General features: G+C 43.7%; 1 protein-coding gene across 3 annotated transcripts in view; it reads left to right on the top strand.

Moving 5' to 3' along the window:
• The window catches only part of LOC141110626 (uncharacterized), a 116285-nt gene that overhangs the window by 4964 nt on the left and 83867 nt on the right, over positions 1-27454 (top strand). For 2 of the 3 annotated variants that reach the window (XM_073602072.1, XM_073602074.1), the window contains exons 2-3: positions 7743-7862; positions 10758-10910. In XM_073602072.1, coding sequence (XP_073458173.1) covers positions 7743-7862; positions 10758-10910 — 273 coding nt within the window. Of the gene's footprint in view, positions 1-7742; positions 7863-10757; positions 10911-19039; positions 19193-27454 lie in introns of all 3 variants that reach the window. The other variant, XM_073602073.1, reaches the window with a different exon arrangement.

Raw genomic sequence — 27454 nt, 5'->3', positions numbered from 1 at the left:
AATTTAGTAATTTTTCTTCGTAAATTTTGGCCACAATTTATACTGCTACATATCTTTGGTAAAAATAAGTACAAATCGGTGTAAATTATTTGGTCTTTGTGAAAGTTATAGAGTCCAAAAGCTATGGTGCCAATATCTGAAAATTGATCATTCCTAAATTACTGACGGCCTATCTATATTCTTGAGACCCTAACATGCCAGAAAAGTACAAATACCCCCCAAATGACCCCTTTTTGGAAAGAAGACATTCCAAGGTATTTAGAAAGATGCATGGTGAGTTTTTTGAAGTTGTCATTTTTTCCCACGATTCTTTGCAAAATCAAGATTTTTTTTTTCTTTTTTTTTTTTCCACAAAAATGTCATATTAGCAGGTTATTTCTCACACACCGCATGTGCATACCACAAATTACACCCCAAAACACATTCTTCTATTACTCCCGAGTATGGCGATACCACATGTGTGAGACTTTTACACAGCCTGGCCACATACAGAGGCCCAACATGCACGGAGCACCTCCAGGCGTTCTGGAGCACCCAGGCCAATTCTGACATTTCTCTCCTAAATGTAAAAATCATCATTTATTTGCTAGAAAATTACATAGAACCCCAAAACATTATATATGTTTTTTTTAGCAAAGACCCTAGAGAATACAATGGTGGTTGTTGCAACTTTTTATCTTGCACGGTATTTGCGCAGCAATTTTTTGAACGCTTTTTTTGGGGGAAAAAAACAGTTTTGTGCTTAAAAAAAAAACAAAAACAGTAAAGTTGGCCCAATGTTTTTGCATAATGTGAAAGATGAAGTTACGCCGAGGAAATAGATACCTAACATGTCACCCTTCAAAATTGCACACGCTCGTGGAATGGCGCCAAACTTCGCTACTTAAAAACCCCCATAGGCAATGCTTTAACATTTTTTACTGGTTACATGTTTTGAGTTACAGAGGAGGTCTAGGGCCAAAATGATTTCTCTCGCTCTAACGTTCGCACCGATACCTCACATGTGTGGTTTGAACACCGTTTTCATATGTGGGCGGGACTTACGTGTGCATTCACTTCTGCATGCGACCACACGGACAGGGGCACTTTAAAAAAATTTTTTTTTTTTTTTATTGTTCATTTTACTTTATTTATTTTAGTTTGACACTTTTTTCCCAAAAAAAATTTTTTTGATCACTTTTATTCCTATTACAAGGAATGTAAACATCCCTTTTAATAGGAATATGGCATGACAGGTCCTCTTTACAGTGAGATATGGGGTCAATTGGACCCCACATCTCACCTCTAGGCTGGGAAGCCTGAAATAAAAAAAAAAAAAAAAAAACGATCCTGGCTTCGATCGTAGCGGTCGGTGAGACGGTAGACGCACCGGAGGGCGGCGGGAAGGGGGGGAGGTCCCCTCTCGCCTCCCATAAGAATGATCAAGCAGTGGAATAGCCACTATGATCATTCCTATGGTGTAGGGCTGAAAAAGATGATATCTGAATGATGCCTATAGCTGCACCCATCATTCAGATATCCCCGCACAAAGTCAAGGACGTCATATGATGGCCAGCGGGCGGAAAGTGGTTAAAACACATTTTTTTTTAACACAAAGTTGTCCATTTATACAATATTTCGAACACATAGCATGTACATAGCAAAAATGACACCCCAAAATAGATTCTCCTTCTCCTCCTGATTACGGCGATACCCCATGTGTGAGACTTCCACAGCCTGGCCACATACAGAGGCCAAGTACAGCTGAATATGGCCGAGCATGGCTGAGCATGGCTGCGCAAGGCTGGGTATGGCTGCGCAAGGCTGGGTATGGCTGCTCAAGGCTGGGTATGGCTGCGCATGGCAGGGTATCGCCGAGTATGACTGGGTATGGCTGGGTATTGCAGGGTGTTGCAGAGTATTGCGGGGTGTTGCAGAGTATTGCAGAGTATTGCAGAGTGTTGCCGGGTGTTGCGGAGTAGTACAGAGTATTGCAGAGTATTGCGGGGTGTTGCGGAGTAGTGCAGAGTATTGCGGGGTATTGCAGGGTATTGAAGAGTATTGTGGGGTGTTGCGGAGTATTGTGGGGTGTTGCGGAGTATTGTGGGGTGTTGCGGGCCATTGTGGGGTATTGCAGAGTATTGTGGGGTGTTGCAGAGTAGTGCAGAGTAGTGTGGGGTATTGTGGGGTGTTGCGGAGTATTGCAGGGTATTGTGGGGTGTTGCGGAGTATTGTGGGGTATTGTGGGGTGTTGCGGAGTATTGTGGGGTATTGCTGGTTATTGTGGGGTATTGCGGGGTGTTGCGGAGTATTGTGGGGTGTTGCAGAGTAGTGCGGGGTATTGTGGGGTATTGTGGGGTGTTGCAGAGTAGTGCTGGGTATTGCGGGGTATTGTGGGGTGTTGCAGAGTAGTGTGGGGTATTGCGGGGTATTGTGGGGTGTTGCAGAGTAGTGCGGGGTATTGCGGAGTAGTGCAGAGTATTGTGGGGTATTGTGGGGTGTTGCGGAGTAGTGCAGAGTATTGTGGGGTATTGTGGGGTGTTGCGGAGTAGTGCAGAGTATTGTGGGGTATTGTGGGGTGTTGCGGAGTATTGCAGAGTATTGTGGGGTATTGTGGGGTGTTGCGGAGTAGTGCAGAGTATTGTGGGGTATTGTGGGGTGTTGCGGAGTAGTGCAGAGTATTGTGGGGTATTATAGTATGGAGGGATGGCTGAGCATGGAGGGATGGATGGATGGATGTGACTGTATTTGTCACAGAGCAGCGTTGTGGGCACTACAGATGCAGCCCACAACGCTGCTACCATCCGATCCCTCCCCCGCTCCTCCCCCTCTGTACCGATCGGTACACAGAGGGGAGGGAGGAACCGGCGTCATGACATGACGCCGGTTTGTTTACATGTGATCGCTCCGTCATTTGACGGAGCGATCACATGGTAAACGGCCGCAATGAGCGGCCGTTCACCATGATCTGTGATGCGCCGGGTCCTCTGGACCCGGCGGTCACGGAAGTTCTCGGGTGCGCGCCCCAGGGGGCGCGCGAGAGCAGTATTCTGGGAGGACATCCATGGACACCCTCTCAGGATAAGCCGACCGCGCTGTGGCCGTCTTTCGGCTATGGCCCAGTCGGCATGTGGTTAAAGTTGGTGCCTTTCTATAAACAAATTTTGGTTTCTCTGGTAAAATACTACGTAATCGGTGATCCGCTAAAACTAGTGACCAATCCTTTTTAAATATATGCTCGATTTGCCTATGCTGAATATTATAATCCAGAATCATAGGAATCTCTTGGTACTGTGTGGTTTTCTTTTGTTTGTCTCTAATTAATTCTTCCCTTGAGAGCTCTGATACCTCCTTGATTTTATCTTCTATAAAATCATTATTATATCCCTTTTGAACAAATCTCCTTCCAATAATATTAGCTTGTTCCAAAAAAGTGCTTTTATCAGTGCAATTTCTTCTTAGACGTATTAGTTGCCCCTTCGGAATGCTAATCAGCCAGGGATCAAAGTGACAGCTGTCCACAGGGATATAACTATTCCTCTCGACTGGTTTAAAAAAAGTTTTTGTTAGGAATCCATTCTTAGTTAATTGTATATCCAGATCCAGGAAATGTATAGATGTATTACTGATTTCATAGGTAAGCTTGATATTTTTTTGATTGTCATTCAGTTTTTCTAAAAATTCCATTAGAGTATTTTCATCCCCATTCCATAATATTATACAATCATCTATAAATCTTCAATACATTATCAATTGTGGGGGGTATTTAAGTTCACCGCATATTCCTCCCATTCGGCCATAAAAATATTGGAGCATATTTAGCACCCATTGCAATACCATTAAGTTGTCTATAAAATTCTGAGTTATACCAAAAATAATTATGTTGTAAACCAAAAACATCTTAAAATAAATCTTTTCTGTTTAGAAATGATATTACTATATCTATCCATGGCCCATCTTGAGGCTTGCATGGCCTCCTGATGGCCTATGCTTGCATACAAATACGAAACGTCTGCTGTGGCTAACAAATATTTTTGATCTGGCCAGATTTCAATGTTATTCAATTTCTGAATCAAGTGCTTGGTGTCCCTTAGATAAGCTGGTGTTGATGGGACTAATGGTTGCAAAAAATTGTCCACATATTCCCCTAATCTTGCATTTATGGAATGTATACCATTTATTATTGGTCGTCCCGGCGGATTCTTGTGATCCTTATGGAGCTTTGGTATTGTGTAAATAATAGGCACCCTGCATGTATATGGTAGGAGATATTTTTCCTCCTTTTTGGTTAATATATTCTTTTTGCTTCCTTTTAGTATCAACTCCTGTAATTCACTTTTATATTCTCTAGTGGGATTTCCTCTCAGTTTTATATACATATTCTGATCATTCAGTTGTCCTTGAAGTTCATTGTTGTAGTATTCTTTTGATAGAACCACAATTGCACCTCCTTTATCTGCCGGTCTCACTACAACATTGTTATTATCTTCCAATTCTTTGATTCCTTTTCTAATAACTTGCGGATCTTTCATTCTTTTATTTTTAAGTTTATCTACCTCTTGTGTCACCATTTTGTTAAACACTTCTATATGTTGGTTGTTATGTACAGGTGGGTTGAATAAGGATTTGTTTCTTAAGTTGCTATGGAGAATTCTTCCAGGTGTATCAATCCTACCTCCATTTTCTACATTAATCACAATAGTTTTGTTCAACATATATTTTTGATATTCAATCTTCTTGTATATTTTTGGATATCCACATATAAATCAAACTTATATAGATTGCGTTTTGGTGCATATTTCAATCCTTTATCCAGTACTAGTAATTCAGTTCTACTTAGATCAATTCCACTTAGATTGTATATGCCTTCACCCACTACTCTCTTTTTCTTTTGGACCTTCAATCCTCTTCGGCATCCCCTCCTGCGTTTGGGCTTCTCACATGCGTTATTACGTCCTGCCGAGGCGGGGTCCTTTCGCTCCTGCGCCGGTCCAGAAAAGATGTTGATGGGTCATTTTCTCTATAGTCTCTTAATGCTTCATATCGATTTTGGGTACAAATAGGGCTATTCCTAGATCCATATTGGTACTGATCATGATGCCCTTGGTTCCACCCTTGTTGATAGTGGTATTGGGGTTGCTCTCTTGCTTTCCTCCTGTCCTGATTGTAATAACTGGAATATCCTGAATGACCATATTCTGGATCTCCCTGATTACCATGTCCTTGGTATCCATAGCTCTGATACATCATATTGTTAGTATCTGATTGGCCATAACTTCGGGGCACTGAATTATCATAATGATTATTAGGGTGATTCCGGGGTTTTTGATTTTTACTATTATTTTTCCAATATGGCCTTTTTGGCGATTTTACCCATGGTTTAGGATAGTTCTTGTTTTGCCACCATGGTTTAGATGTCCTTGGCCTATTGGTTTCATATTGTTTAGGTGGCCCATTTGGTGGCCCATTATTATTATCCCTATATTGTCTATCTGGGGGATTTATACCTTTAATCCCGATTTGGAGACCGGATTCGTACCTCTCTTTCTGGAGAGGAGGCTATGGATCCAGTATTACCTTCTTTTAAATTTAATTGCCATTTATAAGATTGTTCTAATTTGTAATCATTTGTATCTCTCAGGTATTTTCTTTTTTTCCTTTGTTTGATTTCCTCATCCTTTTGTTCTAATACTCTATTTAACTGATTCGTTAGTGAGGCAAAAGATGGTGAATCCTTGTATGCTTCTAATATAACTTTGCAATCCTCAATTTGTTTGTTTATGATTGCAGTTTTTCTTTGTTTCCTTTTAATTAAAAACTGCAGTAATTCCAGGCCTTTTTCATTAAAAAATGTATACCATTCATTTACTCCATCCTCAGAGATGTAATTGTAGAGATGTAATTCCATTGGTTCACCACTGGAGGGAGTTCCTAGGTTATATCTGCTTACTTCATGTATTTAAATGGGTCTTAGGGTAGAGTTGCAATTATGTTTTTAAATATATGTTTTGTTGTAAAAATTATGTATCTATATGTATTAAATTGTTACTTTGTATGGATATTATGTCGTTTGAATGTAGTGCAGAACGCATATAGCGGCATGATGATGCACTACACTCCCTTGTCACTATGGCAACTGGCATGCACACTATAAATACTAAGCAAGGTCGTCACATGGTCACCTTTAAAAAAGTCACGTGTCTAGTGATGAAACCGGTTAGGAGGAGCCAGTGACGAGCAGTGCTGTGTGTACACTGTTGGCGTGTGAGGAGATCCCAGCTGTTAGCTGTATGCAACTGACCTTACCATATGCGATTTATTCTGCTGAAAAGTGTGAGTGAATTTTTACCCTTAGTTTATAGGGATTACATATCACACTGCCTGCGCAATGGTCTTTCTTTTTTTTGTTGTTTCATACTGCGGAAGTTCTTTGAAAGCCAGAAGCCAGCCCATGCTAATGAGCAGCTGAATATATGAGCAAGCCAGCTATCACTGGGGATTACTCATTGAAACCTGTCTATATTCATCAAATCACCAAAGACGTTATATTTTTTCACAGCAGTGTGCTGTCCTATTGAGATACCTGTGCACTGTGGTTCATTACATTAATATATCTCATCTTTATTTTTCTCTTTTTAATTGTGTTCAATAATTCAATATCACATTGATATTTAGTTATAGGATTTTGTTTTGGTGAAGGATGTTATGTTATTTATAAGAGGCTCCATTTGATTATTTTGCACTTGATTCACTGATTAATCATTAAGAGATCACCCTGTGTTATATTGGGAGGTTAATATTAGCACATTATACATTCTCAATATAAAAAAAAAAACAGCCTTTGGAATACAGAGTAAAAATAAATAATTAATATAAATAAAACTGTTATAAATTGTCATACAAATATAATATTTGAAATCAAATCTTCATTATTTTTTGGCAATTGGTGTAGGTGGATTTCTGTCAGTCATAGGCTGCATCACGGCTTTCTAGCCTGTGTCTTAGAATAAGAGGGAGGTGAAGCCTCCATCAATCTATATGTGATATCCCAACCCCTATTGTGTTTAGCTGGTTAGTGGGCATGGAGGAGGAGAGAGGGAGTGGGCTGTCATATACCACTGGGTATATGCCCACATGTGTGACTCTATAGTCACATGGACTGCTCAGATGTGATAGGGAGGAAATGCTCAGCGTAGAAACTCACTGATAAACGAGCATGTGCAGAGTTGCCAACCATGCTCTGAAAAGTCCCTAGCAGAATCGGGGACTTGAGCAGAAGGGGGAGATAGAGAGCAGCAGGATAAACCTATTTTTTTTTGCAGAATACAGAAAGTGAATCTCATAGTGCCTGAGTGAGTATGAACAGCATGTAATACACCATTGTGTTGATAGTTTTTTATGATGTGGTTTAGTGACACTTTAGGTCCCACTTGCAGTGCTCTCCCCCCTCTGTTCCTTTCGCTGAAGCTGTGCTTATAAGCTGGCATATTCTCCTTTGGGCAGGCTTGGCAAAGAGGGCTGTGCTCCTGAAACATGTTGCCACCCGCCCTTTCCTGAGACTCTGTGCTATACCAGGACCAGGTCCTTGCAGTGCCGTGGACACCGCCAGCTGTCATCTTCCAAAGCAGCCAGAGGGACAAAAGGAGGGAGGTAGTAGTTAGATGAGGAGAGGCAACAGTTAGCTGAACTGATAACTTTGCCTTGAATGGGAAAATCACAGATTTTTCACTTTAATTCCATCATGTTGTCTTTTTGTATTTTAGGGTATCTCAAAACCATGTGCAAAAGGTGTTGGAGTCTTGACTCAACTGAATGCGGCACAGAAAAGGATGCAGAATGTGATGGAACCAAGTGCATGATGCTGTCAGAATACTTCAATATCAGTAAGTATGGGTCGTGTTCTTGTTTTGCATCTATTACCAGATTACCATAATTTATATCAGTGGCACATATCTTACTGGGAAGGAGGTAAGCTTGTTAGCATTGGGGAACTGCATGCTGATATATACTATGTTACCAAAAATATGGTGACACCTGCCTTTACATTCACATGAACTTTAATGGCATCCCAGTCTTAGCTCATAGGGTTCAATACTGAATTGGCCCACCCTTTGCAGCTATAACAGCTTCAAATCTTCTGGGAAGGATGTCCACAAGGTTTAGGAGTGTGTCTATGGGAATGTTTAACCATTCTTCCAGAAGCGCATTTGTGAGGTCAGGCCTCTAATCTCTAGGCCTCTAACCCCTGGCCTCCCTTCCTTTCTAGCTTTCCTCATCCCCTCCCTGGCTCTCTACTCCTCAGGAGCGCATTCTTCCTTCCCCAACACCACTTTTCTGCCTATTTTCTTCCTGGTTTCTGATCCATCTCCTCTTCCTAGATTTGTATAGGCTACAAATTGTACCATTGTATGGATATTGTGGGCCTAGAGGATACCCCGCTCTTGCGGGAACCTCCCCAGGACCACTTGGCCCCCAGGGCTTTAAAAAAAGGCCTATACTCTGCTATTATATCAGTCCTTGTTTTCATACTGCTGCAGTGTACTTTTGTAAGCTAACTTTTGTTACTACTGTCAATTACTAGAACTGATCCCCTGTATGGCTCTCTCCACGGCAGCTGAAAGCTGACTTCTTCTCCTCTCCCTCCCACCAGCTTTTGGCTGCTGCAGTGTGAGCCTTGCAAGGGATGGGTTCCAGTAATCGCCCCCCTGCCACACCAAGCACTCTCCTTGGACACCAAACATGCCCCCCTGATTCCCAGGCCCCCCTGTGTACCCCTGCCACCACCACCGTGCCACCTCCCTCCCTCTCCTCCTTCCAACCGGCAGATGCAGGGACACCATAGGATCCTTCAGCGTGGAGGGTCTGGTAAATATGTCAAATTTACCAGCCCCTTCCTTTTCTTAATGAACACAATGAGTGATCGGTAACGACCATTCACTGTGTTCATTCATAACTGATAGCAAACTGTCTTTATTTGGGATGAGGGGGGCTGATAGATTGGCTGTATGGGGCCCCGTGGTTTCTCACAGCAGCCCTGGGTGTGGCTAACACCATTTCCCCTGATGAGTCACAAGCCTGTAGCTTGTCAATCATCACCTGGCCACACCTTGTCCTGTCCATTGCTTTTTATATTGACAGCACTGCCTGTGTTGTTGAAACCCTCCCATCGTGAGCATAGTGCTGTATATGGGTATGGGGGGCATGTGATAAACAAAATGTAGGAGGATTCCGATCAGTGAGGTAAAGGAAGGTTTTTGGACTTCAACATTTGGAAGGATTCCTTAACACTTAACTAAGCTCCCTTACCCACACAAACTTAACTACACTTAGCCCTTAAACTTAACACTTATCAATGAACCTGATCCTGCTTAGCTCTTACCTCAAACCTATTGGGGTTGATTTACTAAAACTGGAGAGTGCAAAATCTGGTGAAGTTCTGCATACAAATAAATTAGCTTTGGTACAACTGTGCTAAATTTTGCACTCTCCAGATTTCATAAATCAATCCCATTGTGTTACTAAAGCTAACCCTTACACTCAAACGTTACCATTTAACCAGCCCCCTAATGTGTAACCTACCATTTAGCCCCATAAACACTAACCTTGACCTTCACCCTAACCACTAAGCTGGAAAACATTTCTCAATTAATTCCAACAAGGTGTATGCCACCTCATGGACTTATCTCTTTGATTTACAATTACATTTTTACTGAGTGCCAAGAGCATAGCTTTTGCTATATTTTCTCCATCACTGGACCTTCTGGTCTCAGCTCTACAACTGCATAGTCACCTGCAGCCACTGTGGCTGCCCCTCCTCTTGCCCAGTCACAGAGAACATTGTATTATATTAGCTTATTCACAAAATAAAAAAGCCTTCTGTGAATGAACAGCAGAGTGGAGGGTTGGGAACAGCGGCGGCCGGGCCATAAGGGGCACAGCTCCCCTAATTCCATTTGGGGCGCCAGACTCATCTTTTTTTTTTTTTTTGGAAGCACATGATTAGAGCCTGAGGCTCTGATTGGCTTCAAAAAGGTCGAACTCACCCAATATTCGCTATGGTCTTCCGGCTTCTCCTCCCGGCCAATCAGAACAGGAGGCGGACCTTAAGACCAGATTAGCTGGAAGGAGAAGCCAGAGAAGCCATGACTGTATATTGGGTGAGTGCAGACCTGGCGGGGGATTTGTTTGCTGCCCCTCCCAAAAAAATTGAGCACAAGCTGCCACTGGGTGGGAGAGTTGCTGTTATATAGAAGGCAGCATCTCTTCTGTTTTTTTGTCAAAGCGTAATTGAACAAGCTGATGTTAGAAGTTAATTGGCTACATGTACAGCTGCACTGGATTGTGCATTCTCCAGTTTTCATAAATCAATCCCATTGTGTTGCTAAACCTAACCCTAACACTCTACTGTTACAATTTAACCAGCCCCTAATGTTTAACCTAACAGTTAGCCTCATAAACCCTAACCTTGACCTTCACTCTAACCACTAAACTGGAAAATGTTTCTCGATCAGTGGCTACAGCCGCTGATCAGTGTATTTTAGAAACAGCACAATGTCCCGACGGGGGCATTCCTTCAGGGGAATCCCATCCTTTGTTCAGGCTAAAAAAAAAAATACTAACAATTTATCGCCAACTTTAGATTGACCTAACCCATAACTATATCCCAAGATCAGATTTAACACTTGCATACTTACCTTATCCAATGCCAGTTTTTTGTCCCCTCAGTCATTTCTTGTAAGACAAATGTTCACTTTCATGCTTTGTGATATTTTTTTCAGGCAATGTGATTTATAATACTGTGAAAAAAACGTGTGCAACGGATATAATGTGTGATAATTGCTTCTCCGTATCAACAAACCATGGCTTCAAACTCCGAAGCAGTGGTGAATGTAGGGAAGGAGACAACAGTAACGCCGAACTGGAGTATAAGGGTGAGTTTATTTATCCTTGTCGGTGAAAATAATTATAGTTTTGTTGTCTTCCTCCTATTTTTTGAAGCAAAAAAGAAGTGCAGTAATTCAGCAAGCAACTGTAAGTTTGAAAGTATTTAAAGCCCATTTTTGTCATTTTGGGTAGAGTAGGCAAGTTTATTTGCCATCTGTGTGCCATTAGGATTTCCCTTCACTTCCTATTCAGAAGACACAACAGGAAAATCTCTTCTCAAACAGTTATCACCAAAACAGGCACCTTTATTGGATGATTTCACATTCTTTCCAGTTCTGGTGGTAACATATTGGATTTCCTCCACTTTCCAGCAACAACAGTCACCAAGATAAATAAAGAAAGCACATCTCCACACTCTGGACCCTTCATCACTTTATGTAAAACTAAAATATTCATCATCTTCAAGGACGAAGTCTACATCACTACAGGGAAAGTGCTCGTAGATGATGAATTGTTACCCATAAACTACTATGCTGAGCAATTTATACAGATAAGTGCATGCAAAGGATTTTCTGTTTGAAGCTAGGTGAACCTAGATAGAGCTTCTTCAGTTGCATCACTAGCAAGCAAGAGTATTAGCATTAGCCAGGTAGCCTGACCTAAAACAAGATTGCATCTAAAACTGAAGTTCAAAAGGTGCGCCAAACTGTTTTCCTATACAGGACCCTATTCCATCAACATCCACCACTGGAGGTTATAAGCTGAGGACAACAAGGTGAAGAAATACCAACAGACAGAAAGATATACCTGGGAACTTGCCATAGTCAGGCCAGCAATGTTGGCTTTTCTTGCCAGTTCATTACTGGCTGGGCTCAGTTCTCCAGCTCTCTGTAATGCTCAGCATCCGTTGACTGTAAACATTGTAGGTAGTGGTTGCTTGGATGCACAGATGCCAAAATTCAAGAGGTGGCAAGGTGCAAGCGGTTTTACAAGGTATCCATCCAATAGTAGCCTGAGAGCAGGACATGTGTGCAGGACCAGGCAGGTGTCATCACACAAGGTCTGCCTGGAAGTTGAATTCCCCATACTGCTGCGCCAGAATAAGGTTTAATGCACACTGGTTTAAAAAGTAAAAAAGTCACCTAAGCTGCATTTTTTCAACCCGTTTAGGTTGGTTTAGCAGCATTTGGTGTTTGGGTGTTTATTTATTTCATTGGCCGGAATTCTAATTTATTCTGTCCTTTGAAATGAATAAGTCCCTAGCAGTGTTTGGAGTTTTTTTTGCCCAAAAGCTTGAAGAATAAGCAGAAGAATTATATTTGGGAGAGGAGAATTTCACTGCCTCTAAATTCTGCTGCTCCTAAACTCTGGTAAAAGCCTATGTGTGCATGGACACCCCGTCATAAAAAAAAAGGCAAAAGCTCCTATATTTGAATTTAGGAGCAGCAGTGTATCACAGGCTAAAGTGTTCGGGTTTGGCTTGAAGTAAAGGTGGCAATCTTAAGCCTGACCCACCTCTACCCAGTGGTGCATCTGCCCAAAACCAACCAGATTAAACTGGCTCCACTCTGCAGCATTAATTCCCTCTACTACACTCTCCATGGAGCACTAAAAGCTCTGCTATGGCCTTCCTTGAACTGCAGCATAAAGGTGGGCCACCAGATCCACCTCTTCTTCCTTGTTTCTTCTGCATCCTCAGTTTGCAGAGGTGTGGAAAAACATATTAAAAGTTCTGATGCCTAGTCTAAACCACATTGAAGTCAATAAGAGCTGAATCTATCAAATCAATTTTCTCCAATTTAAGGCTAATAGCCAGTGGATTGGCAAAAGGAGTGCATGGAGCACTGCCCCAGGGGACTTTCACCATAGCAAATACAATTTTGCAGAGCAGTGACTTCAATATTGCTGAAAGTGCAACATTAAAAATGCCCCTAAACCCCATTGGCAAGTGATGCATTTGTGAAAAAAGCAATATAGCCAAATTGATATTTCTACGAAGGAAAAGAAAAAAAGCCATTACAATGTAGTTAATCCAAGCTTCCCTGCAAGCTTCCTTTGTTTTATAAATAATGTGTATGGGTTAAGAGTAACGGTGGAAGCTTGAGAATGGATGTCATCAGGGAGAATTTTCTGCTGGGCAAAGTTACATAGGGAAGTGGTCCCAATACTTTGGTGCTGCCAAGGAGGAGAGTCAAGAAGGAAAATGGCTAAAAGATGTATAATTGTGCTCTGCACTTAAATAACTGTTACAAAATGTTTAACCTTTCATATGGTGTGCTACACTAAAGATTCTGATAGTATGGTCAGATGTTGGCACCAAGTTGTACCAGTCCCACTCCTCTTCTCCTTTTGATTAGAACACTCATTCAACTGTTTTTGTAGCCACCATATGTCTCCTGGTTAGAGGCCCACACACAAATTCCTAGCCCTATGACTAACACTTAATAAAGGAATGTCACATGAATGCATTTTCAGCACTTTACCTTCACATCTTCAAATTATTTCCCATGCCATTTCACATTTGACATACTATCAGAATCTTCAGAGCAGAATGCAATGTGAAAGGTTAAACATTCTTTAGCAGTTATTTCAGTGCAGAGCACAAGTACACATCTTTTAGCCATCTTCCCTACTGACTCTCCTCCATTCGGACCACTTCTCTATGTATACAAAGTCCACTACCTTATGCTGTCCATCACAGAGTCACGGGACCCTCAGCTGAAGGTTAGGGGGACAAGATGCCCAAAAGCTTGAAGATGCCTCCTTTAGTATACCAGTCTCTTCCAAATGTCCCTTCTATAGCTTTGCCCATCAGGAAATGCTCCCTGATGACATTAATTCCCAAGCGTCCACCGTTACTCTTACACAAGGACTCTGTTCAGGCCCCTCTTACCTCACTGCACCTGGTGTGAACAACCCCTAAAATGTAGTCTTTGAGGCGAAGTTCAGTGATCTTAGGTTGTAACTCCCCCAAATCCCCCCTTCTAACATGAATCTCCCCAAATTCCTCCTCCTAGCAAAAACCCCCCCAAATTCCCCCTCATAGCAAAACCCCGCCACCCCCAAAACCTCCTCCTAGCACAAAACCTCTTAAATCCCCTGTCCTAGCACACATTTCTCACCAAATCCCCCCTCCTAGCACCGCCCACCACCAAATTCCTCCTCCTAGCACAACCCCCCCATCCCCCCTCACAGCACAAACTCACTAGTTCCTAAATCCTCACTCCTAGCGCAAACCACACTTCAATTCCCCCTCCCCCAATTCCCTCTCCCAACACAATCCTCTCAAATCCCCCCCACCTAGCACAAATGTGCGCTGTCCTTAAAATGATTGTAAAGTCTCATTTTGTTTCTATTAAAATAAAAAACATGTTATACTTAACTACCCTGTGCAGTTGGTTTTGCACAGAGCAGCCTGGATCCTTCTCTTCTTGGGTCCCTAACTAGAACTTCTGGCCCCTCCCTCCTGTTGAGTGCCCCCACAGCAAGCAGCTTGCTATGGGGCACCTAAACCATTCAGACACGGAGCTGCGGTTCAGCCCCTCCCCCTCTCTCCTGATTGGCTAACTGAGTTTGATTGACAGCAGCTCAGGTAAGTATTATGCCGTGTACACACAAGCGGACTGTCTGACAGAAAGGGTCCGACGGAACGAATCCGTCGGACATTATGATCGTGTGTGGGCTTCATTGGACCTTCATCGGACCTTTTCTGTCGAAAATTTCGACAAACCTAGAAATAGAACATGTTTCAAATCTTTCCTATGGACTTGAGACCGATCGAAAAATCCGTTCGTCTGTATGCTAGTCCGACGGACAAAAAATGACGCTAGGGCAGCTATTGGCTACTGGCTATGAACTTCCTTATTCTAGTCCCTTTGTACGTCATCACGTTCAAAACAAACTGACTTTCAAACGGACTTTAGTCCGTTCGTCTGTGGGCAAGTCCATTTGTTTGAAAGTCTGTCGTAACTCCGTCGAAAGTCCGTTGCAAAGACCGTCGGACCTTTGATGCCGAAAAGTCCACTCGTGTGTACGCGCAATTAGGGGGGCTGAGAGGGGGCTGCTACACACAGAATGCTTTTTATCTTAATGCATTAAGATAAAAAAAACTTCTGACTTTACAACCACTTTAACTCTCGTGCAGTGTTCCCTCCCTCCATGTTTCACGCTCAGTTCTCTCCACTTCCTCTTCCTTCATTCCCCATTGAATGACCACCTACTGCTCTGTATCCTCTCCCAGTAAAATATGATCAGCTGCTGTTGCTCTTCTTTCTCCCAATCTTGCTTCCCCAACTGTGGGCTGTGTGTGTTAAAGCGGAGTTCTGCTTAAAAAAAATAATTAAAAGTCAGCAGCTACAAATACTGCAGATGTTGACTATTAACAATCGGGCACTTACCTGTCCCAGGGTCCAGCGATGTGGGGGAACAAAGCCCCGCTCGTCTCCCCCTCCTCTCTGCGGCACCGGCATTGTAACTATGGGCACCCAGCTGTGGCTAAACAGCTGGGCACCCACTGCGCATGCACAAGCTGCACTGCGCACCGTGACTGGCCGGGCAATCATCTGGGACCTGTGGCATGTCCCAGATGATGGCCGAGAGGGAGGGGGAGAGGTGATCTCCCTTCTGGTGCCGTGGTGCACCGGGAGGAAGTGGGAGCTGAGACCCTCTAAAAAGAGGGTACTGGCCCCCCCCCCAAAAAAATGACATGCCAAATGTGGCATGTTAGGGGGTCACCTCCCTTAAAACGGAAGTTCCATTTTTGGGTGGAACTCCACTTTAACTCCCATGCAGTGCGACTCTGCGAGGAGAGAGAGAGCACAGTATGCAGAGCTATCACCTCCTCCCTGCAGCTATGTGTACTATTGCCGGCAAAGCAGAAAGCTTAAAGTGGATGTAAACCCGAAATTTTTTTTTTTTTTTATGTCATAACGTAGAGTATAAAATGTCCTATCATTTGAGCCCAGTCTTGCTACAAAGAGTTAATCCAGCTCTGAGCAATCCTCTTTTATTGTTCAGTGAGATAAAACTTGACAAACAGAGAAAACCTTTGTCAAATCCTCCCCCTTGCTGTGAGTGACAGGTGATTTACATATCTTGTGCACTAGCCTAAGAGACATGCATTATTTTTTAATTCCCACCCCCACTCCTTTCTTCAGCAGCTCTGCAAGGATTGGCTATTCCACACCTCAGCATGATTTGGCATGCTGAAGTCATGTGGTTACTTTCCTGTCTTTTCACTGGATGTTAGAGATCATAGCAGAAGTTCAGTGTAAGAAATACACAGAAGAAAATGCATATTGACAAGGGGAGTGTAGAGGTGGGCGGAGTGTCTACTGACATCACGACTCCACCCACCGAGCTCCAGACAACAGACCCACCCACAGAATCTGCTGTTTTTCGGGTCACATAACAGACAGAGGGGAGACATTTGACAGGTAAAGATACATGCAGGAGGCATTTATATCCTTATAGATAACCCCTATGGCAGTAATTTAGAAAGGATGACATTGGGTTTACATCCACTTTAACCTTAACACTTTATGAGTCATTGGTTGGAAGGACGCAGGCGGGCGGCATGCACAGCTTTCTGCTTTGCTGACAATAGTACACATAGTTGAAGGAGAGAGCCGTGCGGGCTGTGCTCCCTCTCTCCTCGCAGACTCGCACTGCATGGGAGTTAACACAGAGTAGCGATCAGATCGGGATCTGTCCGCGGCACCCTGATTGAAAAACCCTGATCTATACCACCTCTCCTGGAAATTCAGCCCGCATAGGGCCCCTTAGCTCATCTCAGTGTAGGTCTACTGTATATCTTGGCATCCCTAGGAGGGATTTCTCTAAAAGGGAGCTAAAACCTGCTTATAACTTTATAACTTTTCCCTTACCATACCAAAATTGCAACAGAGTCATCTAACGGTAGATAAGCAAACTGCATCTGCTACCAAATGAGGTGGGGCCCACACCCCCACATACATACCAGATTCTTATCAAGGGTGTGCATCATACAGAAAGTAGGTAACACACAGACAACAACTGTACAACCACAAATGACCTTCCCCTGACAGAGCTAATCCCCCACCCCAAAAATTCCTTCTACAGAGTGGCAGAGAAAGAGGCTGTTGCAGAAGAGCAGCTATAACTAGATAAGGAGTGGAGAAGTCCACTGCCGCTAGAATTGTATGGCTGTGTAAATACCCTCACCTCCTCCTCTAAAATTATATGGGTATGCAGGGCAGTGGCGGCTGGTGAAGTTTTAGGATATTGGGGCACCAGACCAGCCCCTCCACTTATAAGCCCCACCCCTATAGCATCCACCCACTCCGTCCCCTGTATTCCACTTGCTTCCACCCATAGTGTCAGGTGTATACAGCTCAGCATCACAGGACAGAGTATACAGTCCCAGAATCACAGGACAGAGTATACAGCCCAGACTCACAGCAGAGCATACAGCCCCAGAATCACAGCAGAGTATACAGCCCAGGATCACAGCAGAGTATACAGCCAAGAATCACAGCAGAGTATACAGCCACGAATCACAGCAGAGTATACAGCCCAGACTCACAGCAGAGTATACAGCCCAGACTGACAGCAGAGTATACAGCCCAGACTCACAGCAAAGTAAACAGCCCAGACTCACAGCAGAGTAAACAGCCCAGACTCACAGCAGAGTATTCAGCCCAGAATTACAACATTCTGATCATCACTGTTCACATCATTGATTATCGTCACGTTGCATCACTGATCATCATCCCAATACTGATCACCAATGATCACATCATCAATGAACATCACATTCCTGGAACATAGTGTGCCCTTCTATACACCTAGTGCCCCCTAGAGTCCATAAGGGTTATATCTATACAGGTTCTTATGTGACAGCCCAATGACCTGTAGTACATAGACAGGACTTTAATCACCACCGGCACTGTCGGCCCAGACACCTCCTGATCAGATGACTTGTCAGCTGTTAGTGGGCTGAGGAGTCAGTTGCTGGGACAAGGACTTGGGAGGAATCCTGAGTCTGAACTGTCCGGCACCCTTTCCCTCTTCTTCATGTCCAGCAGCTCAGTGACATCCTGCAAGGCTAGCCTGCCAACCATAGCTGCCCGTGCTCCAGGCTGGGATGGAAGTGTCAGTTTAGAGAGGAGGGAGGGCTGGGAAAAAAAAAGCTCAGTTCAGGCCGTTCGTTCCACAGAGCTGCTGATGTCACTTCCGGTTTATCACTGGCCAGGGAAACCGGAAGTTACGTCATAACTCAGAGGGAAAGCACCACCCATGTCCTAGGGTGGTGCCAATCAAGAACAATGCACTTGTAGTGATACTACGGGCGGAAGTATTCTGGCGCAATGGATTGCACCACAAGGCAGGTCAAAACCCTGCAAATGAAGCGTCTCGTCTGCAATCTCGTGATTGCATAGACGTTGCGATTCCCATAGTGCACTTAAGGACATTTTTTTTTTAAAGGGCCCTTTTTTAAAATGATTTATTTATTTATTTTGTGACTGCCTGGGGGGGGGGGGGGTCGCCGTGCGCCCCCTATGGACAGGCCGCCACTGGTGCAGGGCAGGGAGGGTTCTGTATAAGCCACCAGAAAAGATGCTGCTCTGTCACTTGTGAACACAGAAGCCGGTAGAGGAAGAGATTATTGCAGAAAACTTCCTGTACTGGCTTCTGTGTTTGAAAGTGAAAGCAGTTAAAGGTGAGCACAGGGCCAGTCCCGGAAGTTCTGCCTACGAAATATTATATATATATATATATACACACACACTATTTTACCAACCTATTTTACACGCACATCAACCTTAATGGCATCCCAGTCTTAGTCTATAGACTTCAATATTGAGTTGGCTCATCCTTTGCAGCTATACCTCTTCTTGAAAGGCTGTCTACAAGGTTTAGGAGTGTGTCTATGGAAATGTTTGACCATTCTTCCAGAAGCGCATTTGTGAGGTCAGGCACTAATGTGGATGAGAAGGCCTGGCTTGCAGTCTCCGCTCTAATTCATCCCAAAAGTGTTCTTTCGGGTTGAAGTCAGGACTGTTCAGGTCAACTTCCTCTACCCCAAACTCGCTTCGAAAGTTCCCAAGTATGTAGATAGATAGATAGATAGATAGATAGATAGATAGATAGATAGATAGATAGATAGCAAATGTATTCATTTAGTTTTATTTTATAGAACAATGTCGTGATAAAATGCCACTAAACAACTTCGTGTGTCCAAGCTGCTATGTGAATACATCTACTGATGGCTGCAAAAGCAATGGAATGGTATTGTGCCGTGGGAACGAATTTGAGTGTTTGAAGTTCAGGTCACTTTCTCAGCTGCCCGGTATGTATCTATTGCAATTATGATTCTATTGTGATTACCATATAAACAGTATCGCACAAAAGTGAGTACAGAGTACACCCCTCACATTTTTGTAAATATTTTATTATATCTTTTCATGTAACAACACTGAAGAAATTACACTTTGCTACAATGTAAATTAGTGAGTGTACAGCTTAAATAACAGTGTAAATTGGCTGTCCCCTCAAAATAACTCAACACACAGCCATTTGGCAACAAAAGTGAGTACACCAAGTAAAAAAATGTCCAAATTGGGCCCAACTAGCCATTTTCCCTCCCCGGTGTCATGTGACATGTTAGTGTTACAAGGTCTCTGGTGTGAATGGGGAGCAGGTGTGTTAAGTTTGGTGTTATCGCTCTCAATCTCACATACTGGTCATTGAATGTTCAACGTGCCACCTCATGCCAAAGAACTCTGAGGATCTGAAAAAAAGAATTGTTGCTCTTCATAAAGATGGCCTAGGAACATGGGGGAACGCAGTTCCGGCACCTTCTGCACTGAATGTATGTAATGGCAAAGGGTGCTGGGGTGTGCTGGGGGCTGGGAGATCTATTGTTGCTGGGAGGAATCTACTGATGAGAGAGAGGTTTATTGTTGGTGGCTGCTGGAGGGTCTATTGATGCTGGCTGCTGGGAGATCTGTTATTGCTATTGAAGTGTGAGTTGATACACAGGCAGCTATCTAGTGTGGTAATAAGATCCTTAATTTAGGTTCAATATATATTTTATTGTTTTCACATTGTAAATAGAAAAGGACAAGAACTAGATCGGGACCCAAACAGAGGGTGTACCAACCAAAAAAAAAATGGGATCCTGCTGCTCTGGAAGCCGAAGGGTCAGAAATATCCATATGTAACCTCAGAACCAGGATTATTAGTAATTTCGAGTGTCTTGGCTGCCTAACATGCATATATCGGCAGTCAAGAGTGTATATTAGCACCCGGAATGATTATCAAAAAAAGTAGGGATAGGAAGGATGAAAGAACAGAAGAAAGAAGAGAAAGGATGATAAAGAGGGGGAACCCCGAGAAGGGGAGTAAGGGGGGGGGGTTGAGGCAGTGGGCCTCACATTCCAGCGGATGTACTATTCACAGAAAGGTTAGAAGGGGAGAAAGTAGATCTCCTACTCTTAAGATGTATTTACTGGTGAAAGTCTATTTTTCAATTTATCTGAAGCAGAGTAATGCCTCCAAATACTCCAGATGAACGAAAACTTTGCTTCTTTTTCTATGGATTTAGCCTGCATTTCCTCCATGAGCATGATGTCGTTTATCTCAGCCACCCATTCAATGAGGGATGGAGGAGAGGTAGCTTTCCAGTGTCTGGGAATTAAGTGTCTCGCCGCACTTAGGAAAAATTTGAGAAGGCTATGTTTTTGGGATTTAAGGGTCCCTGGAAGTACGGAAAGAAGTGCTGTGACTGGGGAGGGCGTGATAGATTTGTCATATATTTCATTATAGATTTGAAAGATTTGCGTCCAGAAAGGCCGGATCACATCACAATCCCACCAGATGTGCTTATACGTACCCTTTGCGGAGTTACATCTCCAGCAGGTATCGGTTGCCGATGGGAACATAGTCCTGAGAGTAGTTGGGACCCGATACCACCTTGATAGTAATTTATAATCTTTTTCTTGAGTGTAACTCGAGATTGACGATTTATGGGTAAAAAGAAAAGCCTTACCCCATTCCGCCTCTGTTACTTCTTTCCCAAGCCTCTCCGACCATGCAGTGGTGTATTTAGGAAGGTTGTTGTAGATGTGGTCTAGTGACATCTTATATATCAGTGATAGGGTATGTCGTGGCGTCTCTGCGTATGTAGTTAGTTGTTCAAACCCTGTCAGAGGTCTGTGGATTAGATTAGAGTCGTGAAGTTTTTTGGAATAGGAGGTTAAGTGTAAATGGGTAAGCCATGTAACCCTAGAGGGAGCGGCGTTGCGAAGAGTCACGAAGGCCCTGTTTTCAGCGTCTACATATTGTTGTGCTGTGGGCCAGGGATCTCTAGTATAACCTTCCAAGCTGTGTGCAAGTCTACCTTCTGGGAGGGCTGGATTATCGAACAAGGGAGTAAGGGGACTTTGTTCAGTAGACAGTGAGTATGCCTCCATTTTTCGATACCATACCGCCAAGGCATCTCTGGTGAGGGGGGATAACATTAGAGAGGATTTATGAGTTTTATCGACTCCCCAGAGAAGTGCCCTGAGGTCGTTTCGAGGACATATCCTGTTCTACCAAGGTTGATGCTTTAGTCAGAGGGTGAGGGAACCACTCCAGAACTCGAGAGATTACTGCTGAAGTATGGTATACCTCAAAGTCAGGTAAGCCAACCCCCCCTTTATAGGTGGGGGCGCATAGAAGCTTATATTTCAGTCTGGGGTGGCTCCCTTTCCATACAAAGCGAATTGCCATGGTGCGGAGGGCCCGAAAGAAGGCAGATGGGAGAGCAATCGGAAGAGCTTGAAATAAATAAAGTAATTTTGGGAGTATGTCCATTTTCAATGTGCTCATACGTCCAAACCATGACACCGGTAGGTCCTTGCGTTCATCAGAGAGGCGTCGCAGTTTAGTTTATACATCTAGGAATAGCGGTGCCTAAGTATGAGATGGAACGTGTCTGCCATTGGAATGGGAAGTTGGCTTTGAGAGTTGTCAGGGTATTTTGTGTTAGTGAAAGGTTCAGTGCTTCTGTTTTGGAAACGTTTAATTTGTAGTTGCTAAAATGGCCGAACCTATTAATTTCGGCTAGTATTGAAGGGATGCTAATATGGGGTTGGGTCACATAGAGAAGCAAATCATCTGCGTATAAGGAAAGTTTACATTGGGAAGAGGGTGTCTGAATGCCGTGTATATTTGGATTCATCCGGATGGCTTGGGCTAAGTGTTCAATCACTAAAGCAAACAGTAAAGGGGACAGCGGACAGCCTTGCCTCGTGCTGTTGGCAATTGAAAATTTGTCTGATTGTGTACCATGCGTCAAAATAGTGGCCGTCGGTTTCGAGTAAAGAGATATGATACGTGCTAACATTCTAGGGCCTAATCCTATCTGGGAGAGGGTGGATTGAAGAAAGGACCAGCTTACCCTATCGGAAGCCTTCTCTGCATCGCAGGAAAGAAGGCAGGTTGGAGTGTGGGTGCGTTGGGCATATGCTATTAGGTGTATGGTTTTGGTGGTGTTATCCCCAGCCTCGCGACCAGGGACAAAACCCACTTGGTCTCTGTGTATAATGTTGGGTAGGAATGGTGATATTCGATTGGCAAGGATCTTGGCAAAGAGCTTCAAGTCAATGTTTAATAGGGATATTGGTCTATAATTAGGGCATGAAGCGGGGTCTTTGCCTGGTTTCAGTATGACTACAATTTGGGCTTGGGGGAGGGTTGCAGAGGGGGTTATAGTCCCTGAGAACACCTTTGCTAGGAGAGGTGATAATAATAGTGGGAATGTTTTATAAAAACGTGGGGAAAACCCATCCGGACCAGGACTTTTGCCAGATTTGAGATTTTTTATGGCCTGTATAAAGTCTGTGTCAGAAAGGGCAGATTCCAGTTCTTCCGAATCGGAAGAAGGGATGGTGGGTAGGGCGGTTTCTTGAATGTATGAGGGGAGGTCTTGCGGAGGGGTACCACCGTGGGGTTTAAAAGTTGGCGCCTGTGAAGGGAGATTATATAAAGAAGAGTAGTATTGGCGGAATTCCTCCGCTATTGCTGAATTATTCATTAATTTCCCTTTAGTTGTTGAGTTAATAAAAGGGATGGGTTTCCTGATTTGACGGGGGTGCAATGTGTTTGCCAAATGCCTATCGCATTTATTAGCTTGAGAGTAGTGAACAAAACGTCCCTTATTCTTTGCTACCAAGGAACGTTCCGCAAAGATTTCCAGGAGGTCTCTCCTGGCGTTAGTCAGTTCTAATTGTGTGACCATGTCAGGGTTCCGTTTATGTGAGTCTTCCAATTTAGTAATGGAGGCGAGGAATCGTGCAATGTCTACCGTACGCTCTCATTTTAATTTGGATCCATGTTGGATAAATTTGCCCCTAAGGACACATTTAAGCGCTTCCCATTTTATAAGTGGGTTAGTATCGTCGTGTGCATGATCCGTAACAAAGTGTTTAATGGTCTGTATGATGTCCTGCACACACACTGAGTCAAATAACAGGTTATCATTAAGTCTCCAGGAGGTTCTAGTTTTACCTGACGGAATCCTTCCTAAGCTCAAGTGGATGGGGGCATGGTCAGACCAAAGGGTAAGACCTATAGAAGTGTCCGGTTTATAGTCCAATAACGTCTGGGAGATGAAAATGTAGTCCAACCTACTGTAAGAGGAATGTGCAGGAGAATAGTATGTATAGTCCTTGGTAGAGGGTTGAAGAACTCTCCACACGTCCACCAAGGAAAGCTCAGCAAAAATTGTTCGGATTTTGGTCAGAGAAGCTGGGGAAACAGAGGACTTACCGGCTGATGTATCGAGACGGGGTATCAAGGCGGCATTAAGGTCTCCTCCCAGGATCATGTTGATCGCGCTGAAGCGTTTTAGACGAGATGTAAGAGAAGAGAGAAATTGTAGTTAGTCCTGATTGGGAGAATATATGTTAATGACCGTGTATATCACATTTAAGTATGACAGTTTGAGAAAAACATATCTCCCTTGTGGGTCTATGTAGGAATCTAGCACATCTGGTGTAAACGTGGCATGAAATGCAATAGAAACCCCTTTGGACTTAGCTATTGGATTAGTACTGTGGAACCAGATGGGGTATTGCTTATGTAGGAAGTGCGGGATTGAGTCTGACCTAAAGTGGGTCTCTTGGAGGAGGAGAATTTGCGTACGTAGTTTATGGAAATGGTACAAAATTTGCCGTCTCTTTTCTGGGGTGTTGAGGCCCCTACAATTTAAAGAGGAGACTTTCAAGGAGGGTTGCGTTGCCATGAGAGGGGAGATGTGAGTGGAGTGTTAGCTTGGATAAGAGTGAGGCCCGCTGCCCCAAAACAAAGAAGAGGGGGAAGGAGAAAGAGGTGGAGGTGTCGCCATCCAGTGGCGAACATAGGGAAAAAGAAAAAAAAAAAAAAAAAAAGGGGAGGGGGTGGAGGAGGTGAAGATGAGGTGAGAAAAAGAAAAAAGAAATAAGAAGAGTTAGGCCAATGGGGCCTAACTATAGTGTTGTAACCAACAAGTCAGCTAAACCCACTATGGGTGCTGAAAAAACCTAAGAGGGGGTACGTGTCAGCGCACGGAGGAGCCCGCACACACCGGGCAACAATAACTTATTTCTTAAATTAACTTGGAAGCTCAGAGTCCCCCACTGCAGCACATATTTTATGTAGCTAACCTCTTATGGGCCACCTCAGGGGGAACCCCGGGGAAGCCCTGTGTAGTATAACAGCAGTGAGGGTCTGTTACTTAACTGCAGACAAGTCAAATATATCCGCTTATTAACAAGAAAGGAAGGGGGGAAGGGGAAGGTGAGGGAGGTAGGTACCGACAGGTGTAAACATTATCTAGAAGATTATCACATTACCATAATGCAAATTAAAATGACATAATGTCTGTCAGTGCAATCAAAAGTGCGATAATAATATATCTATTCAAAGTCCCAACATAACTAAGAACCGGGACGACATCACGGGTTGGAGGCCTGTGAAGAAAAAGAGTGGTTAATCAAGAGGTAGGGGGAAGGAGTTCATCCTGCAGTCGACTTGGACGCTTCTACTTTTGAACGTTTGTTCTTCTTGGATTGTTTCTGCCAGCCAGTGCTGGTCTGAAATCCAGGGGTTGCTGCATGAAGTGGCCAGTCTGGTAATGGGATCTGTGGTAGCTCGAATGTTCCTAGGAACTTTGGTAAATCCCCCAATGTGCGGAATGTTGCTGATTTGCCTTCATGAGATGCAGACAGGTTAAAGGGGAAACCCCAGCGATATTTGATGTGTTTTGCCTGTAGAGCTCCAGTGAGGGGTTTCAGAGCCCGGCGCATATCCAGGGTTAGCTTAGATATATCTGGGAGCAGGATTACTTGAGTGCCATTGAAAAAGATGGATTCCTGAGTGCGTGCGGCTTGCATAATGGCATCTTTGGTCGCATAGAAATGTACTCTACAGATGACGTCTCTGGGGTGTTCCAGATTGGGGTTTCTGGGGCCCAGAGCTCTGTGTACCCGGTCCAGTTCCAGAGGGGCATCCTTGTCTTTCTGCAGCAGGTCATTGAATATGGCTATAATTGCAGGGGCCAGGTCTTTGGTCTCCACAGATTCAGGAAGGCCGCGGATGCGTATATTGTTACATCTGGCCCTATTTTCTTGATCATCCTGGTGGTATATTATTTGTTGTATTTGCAGGGTGTGCTCATGTAGAATGGATTCATGGGTTTGCAGAGTGGAGACAGTCTCCTCTACACTGCGTTCAACTTCTTCCAGCCTATTAGTGACATCTCTGCGCAGCTCTGCTATTTCCTGCTTGTATGAGCGCTCCATTCTTTGCACACAGGCCTCAAAGTCATGCTTGTTTGGAAGGGCTTGATGTAAGCCTCCATGTCCCAGCTATTAAATGATCTGTGGGAGTCTGGGGAGTGACAAGCCGATCGGACTGACTCATTCTCTGAGTCTGCAGGGGATCTGGCACGCTGTCTGTTTCTGGTGTGAGGTGTGGAGCGCTGTGAAGCAGCTCCCTGTGAGCCTGCATGTGAGCCTGAGGAGTGGGTCGGCTCCATCTTGGATGAGGGGGGGCGCGGTGTTTAGACCCCAATCGGGTGAAAAATCTGTCTATATCCCCCTCTTTTTGTGGATCAGGGGTATGCTGGGTGTCTCCCCCACCTCTCTTCCCCATTACTGACCTGTCGGCTGAATCTGTGAAGCTGTGTGAGCCTCGGAACGTCCGGTGTGTGTGGGAGCCCCAGCAGGGCACGTCTGTTCACTCCATGCACTAGGCCACGCCCCCTCAAGAACCTTAATTTAAGGATGTTCCAAGTGGCCAACTTTAGAATTGCAGTTTAAGCTGCCAGCAACCACAAACCCAACCAAACCCAGATACTACCTAGTAAAACTAGGTAGGAAAATATTAATAAGGGAAGGTTAGATGAAACCACCAAATCACTACTATAATCATTTCAAAAGTGAAGCCCTGTTTAAAAGGCGGAGTGTTTACAAATAGATACTATAATCATTCCAAATCTTCCATGATATGAATGGCTTCTATAGATGCCAAAGATATCTACCGTGTAAAGCCAGTAAAAGACAACCGAAGAAAATGGTCACCTTTAAATCATTCACTGATCATAGGGAATACCAGATAAAACAACTAATTACATGCCATAGTACCCATGTCACATACATTATAGAATGTCCATGCCATCTCCAGTATGTGGGAGGAACCACCCGTCCCCTGTATGTCTGGATACGAGAACATATTAAAAATATAAGGATAGGATTCCCGAAACATAATTTATCTAGACATTTTCATGAAGTGCACCATAGAGACACAAGTGGACTCATATTTTATGGCAGTGATCTTATTAAAGATCACTGGAGAGGGGGGAATAAACAAACCCTAATCTCCAGAAATGAAACCAGCTGGATATACCAGCTGGGGTCCTTTGCCCCAAAGGGCTTAATCTTGACATAGACGTGAACTGCTTCTTTGCTAACCCATAACTTAACACCTATAGATGTTAGGACAGGTCTTATGTTAGGACAGGGATCTGCCATTTGAGATAAACTCCTATACCCCTGTGATGGTTTATTGAGGTTGTGCATGATTTTTCTGGATGGGAAATACACTAACGGTGGGCTCCACCAAGTGTAGGGGGTGGAGCCTAATTGTTTTCTTAACACTGTGGATCTATCACGCACACTTGGGTACATTATGCTTACTTTTATATTCTTGCGCAATTTTGGTTCACTGATTTAAACTGGGTATCATTATCTGCATGGTTCTATATATGTACCATATGATGTATATACCAGTTGGCTCGATATAAAAACTAGAGTACTATTCGCTTTAACATTTCATAATATATATAAGTATCTATTTGTAAACACTCCACCTTTTAAACAGGGCTTCACTTTTGGAATGATTATAGTAGTGATTTGGTGGTTTCATCTAACCTTCCCTTATTAATATTTTCCTACCTAGTTTTACTAGGTAGTATCTGGGTTTGGTTGGGTTTGTGGTTGCTGGCAGCTTAAACGGCAGTTCTAAAGTTGGCCACTTGGAACATCCTTAAATTAAGGTTCTTATTACCACACTAGATAGCTGCCTA

This window comes from Aquarana catesbeiana, linkage group LG10 (genome assembly GCF_042186555.1).
Source record: "Aquarana catesbeiana isolate 2022-GZ linkage group LG10, ASM4218655v1, whole genome shotgun sequence".
NCBI classification, from domain to species: Eukaryota; Metazoa; Chordata; class Amphibia; order Anura; family Ranidae; genus Aquarana; species Aquarana catesbeiana.
The sequence above is the reverse complement of the archived record's forward strand: the minus strand, read 5'-3'. Positions and strand labels throughout refer to the sequence as shown.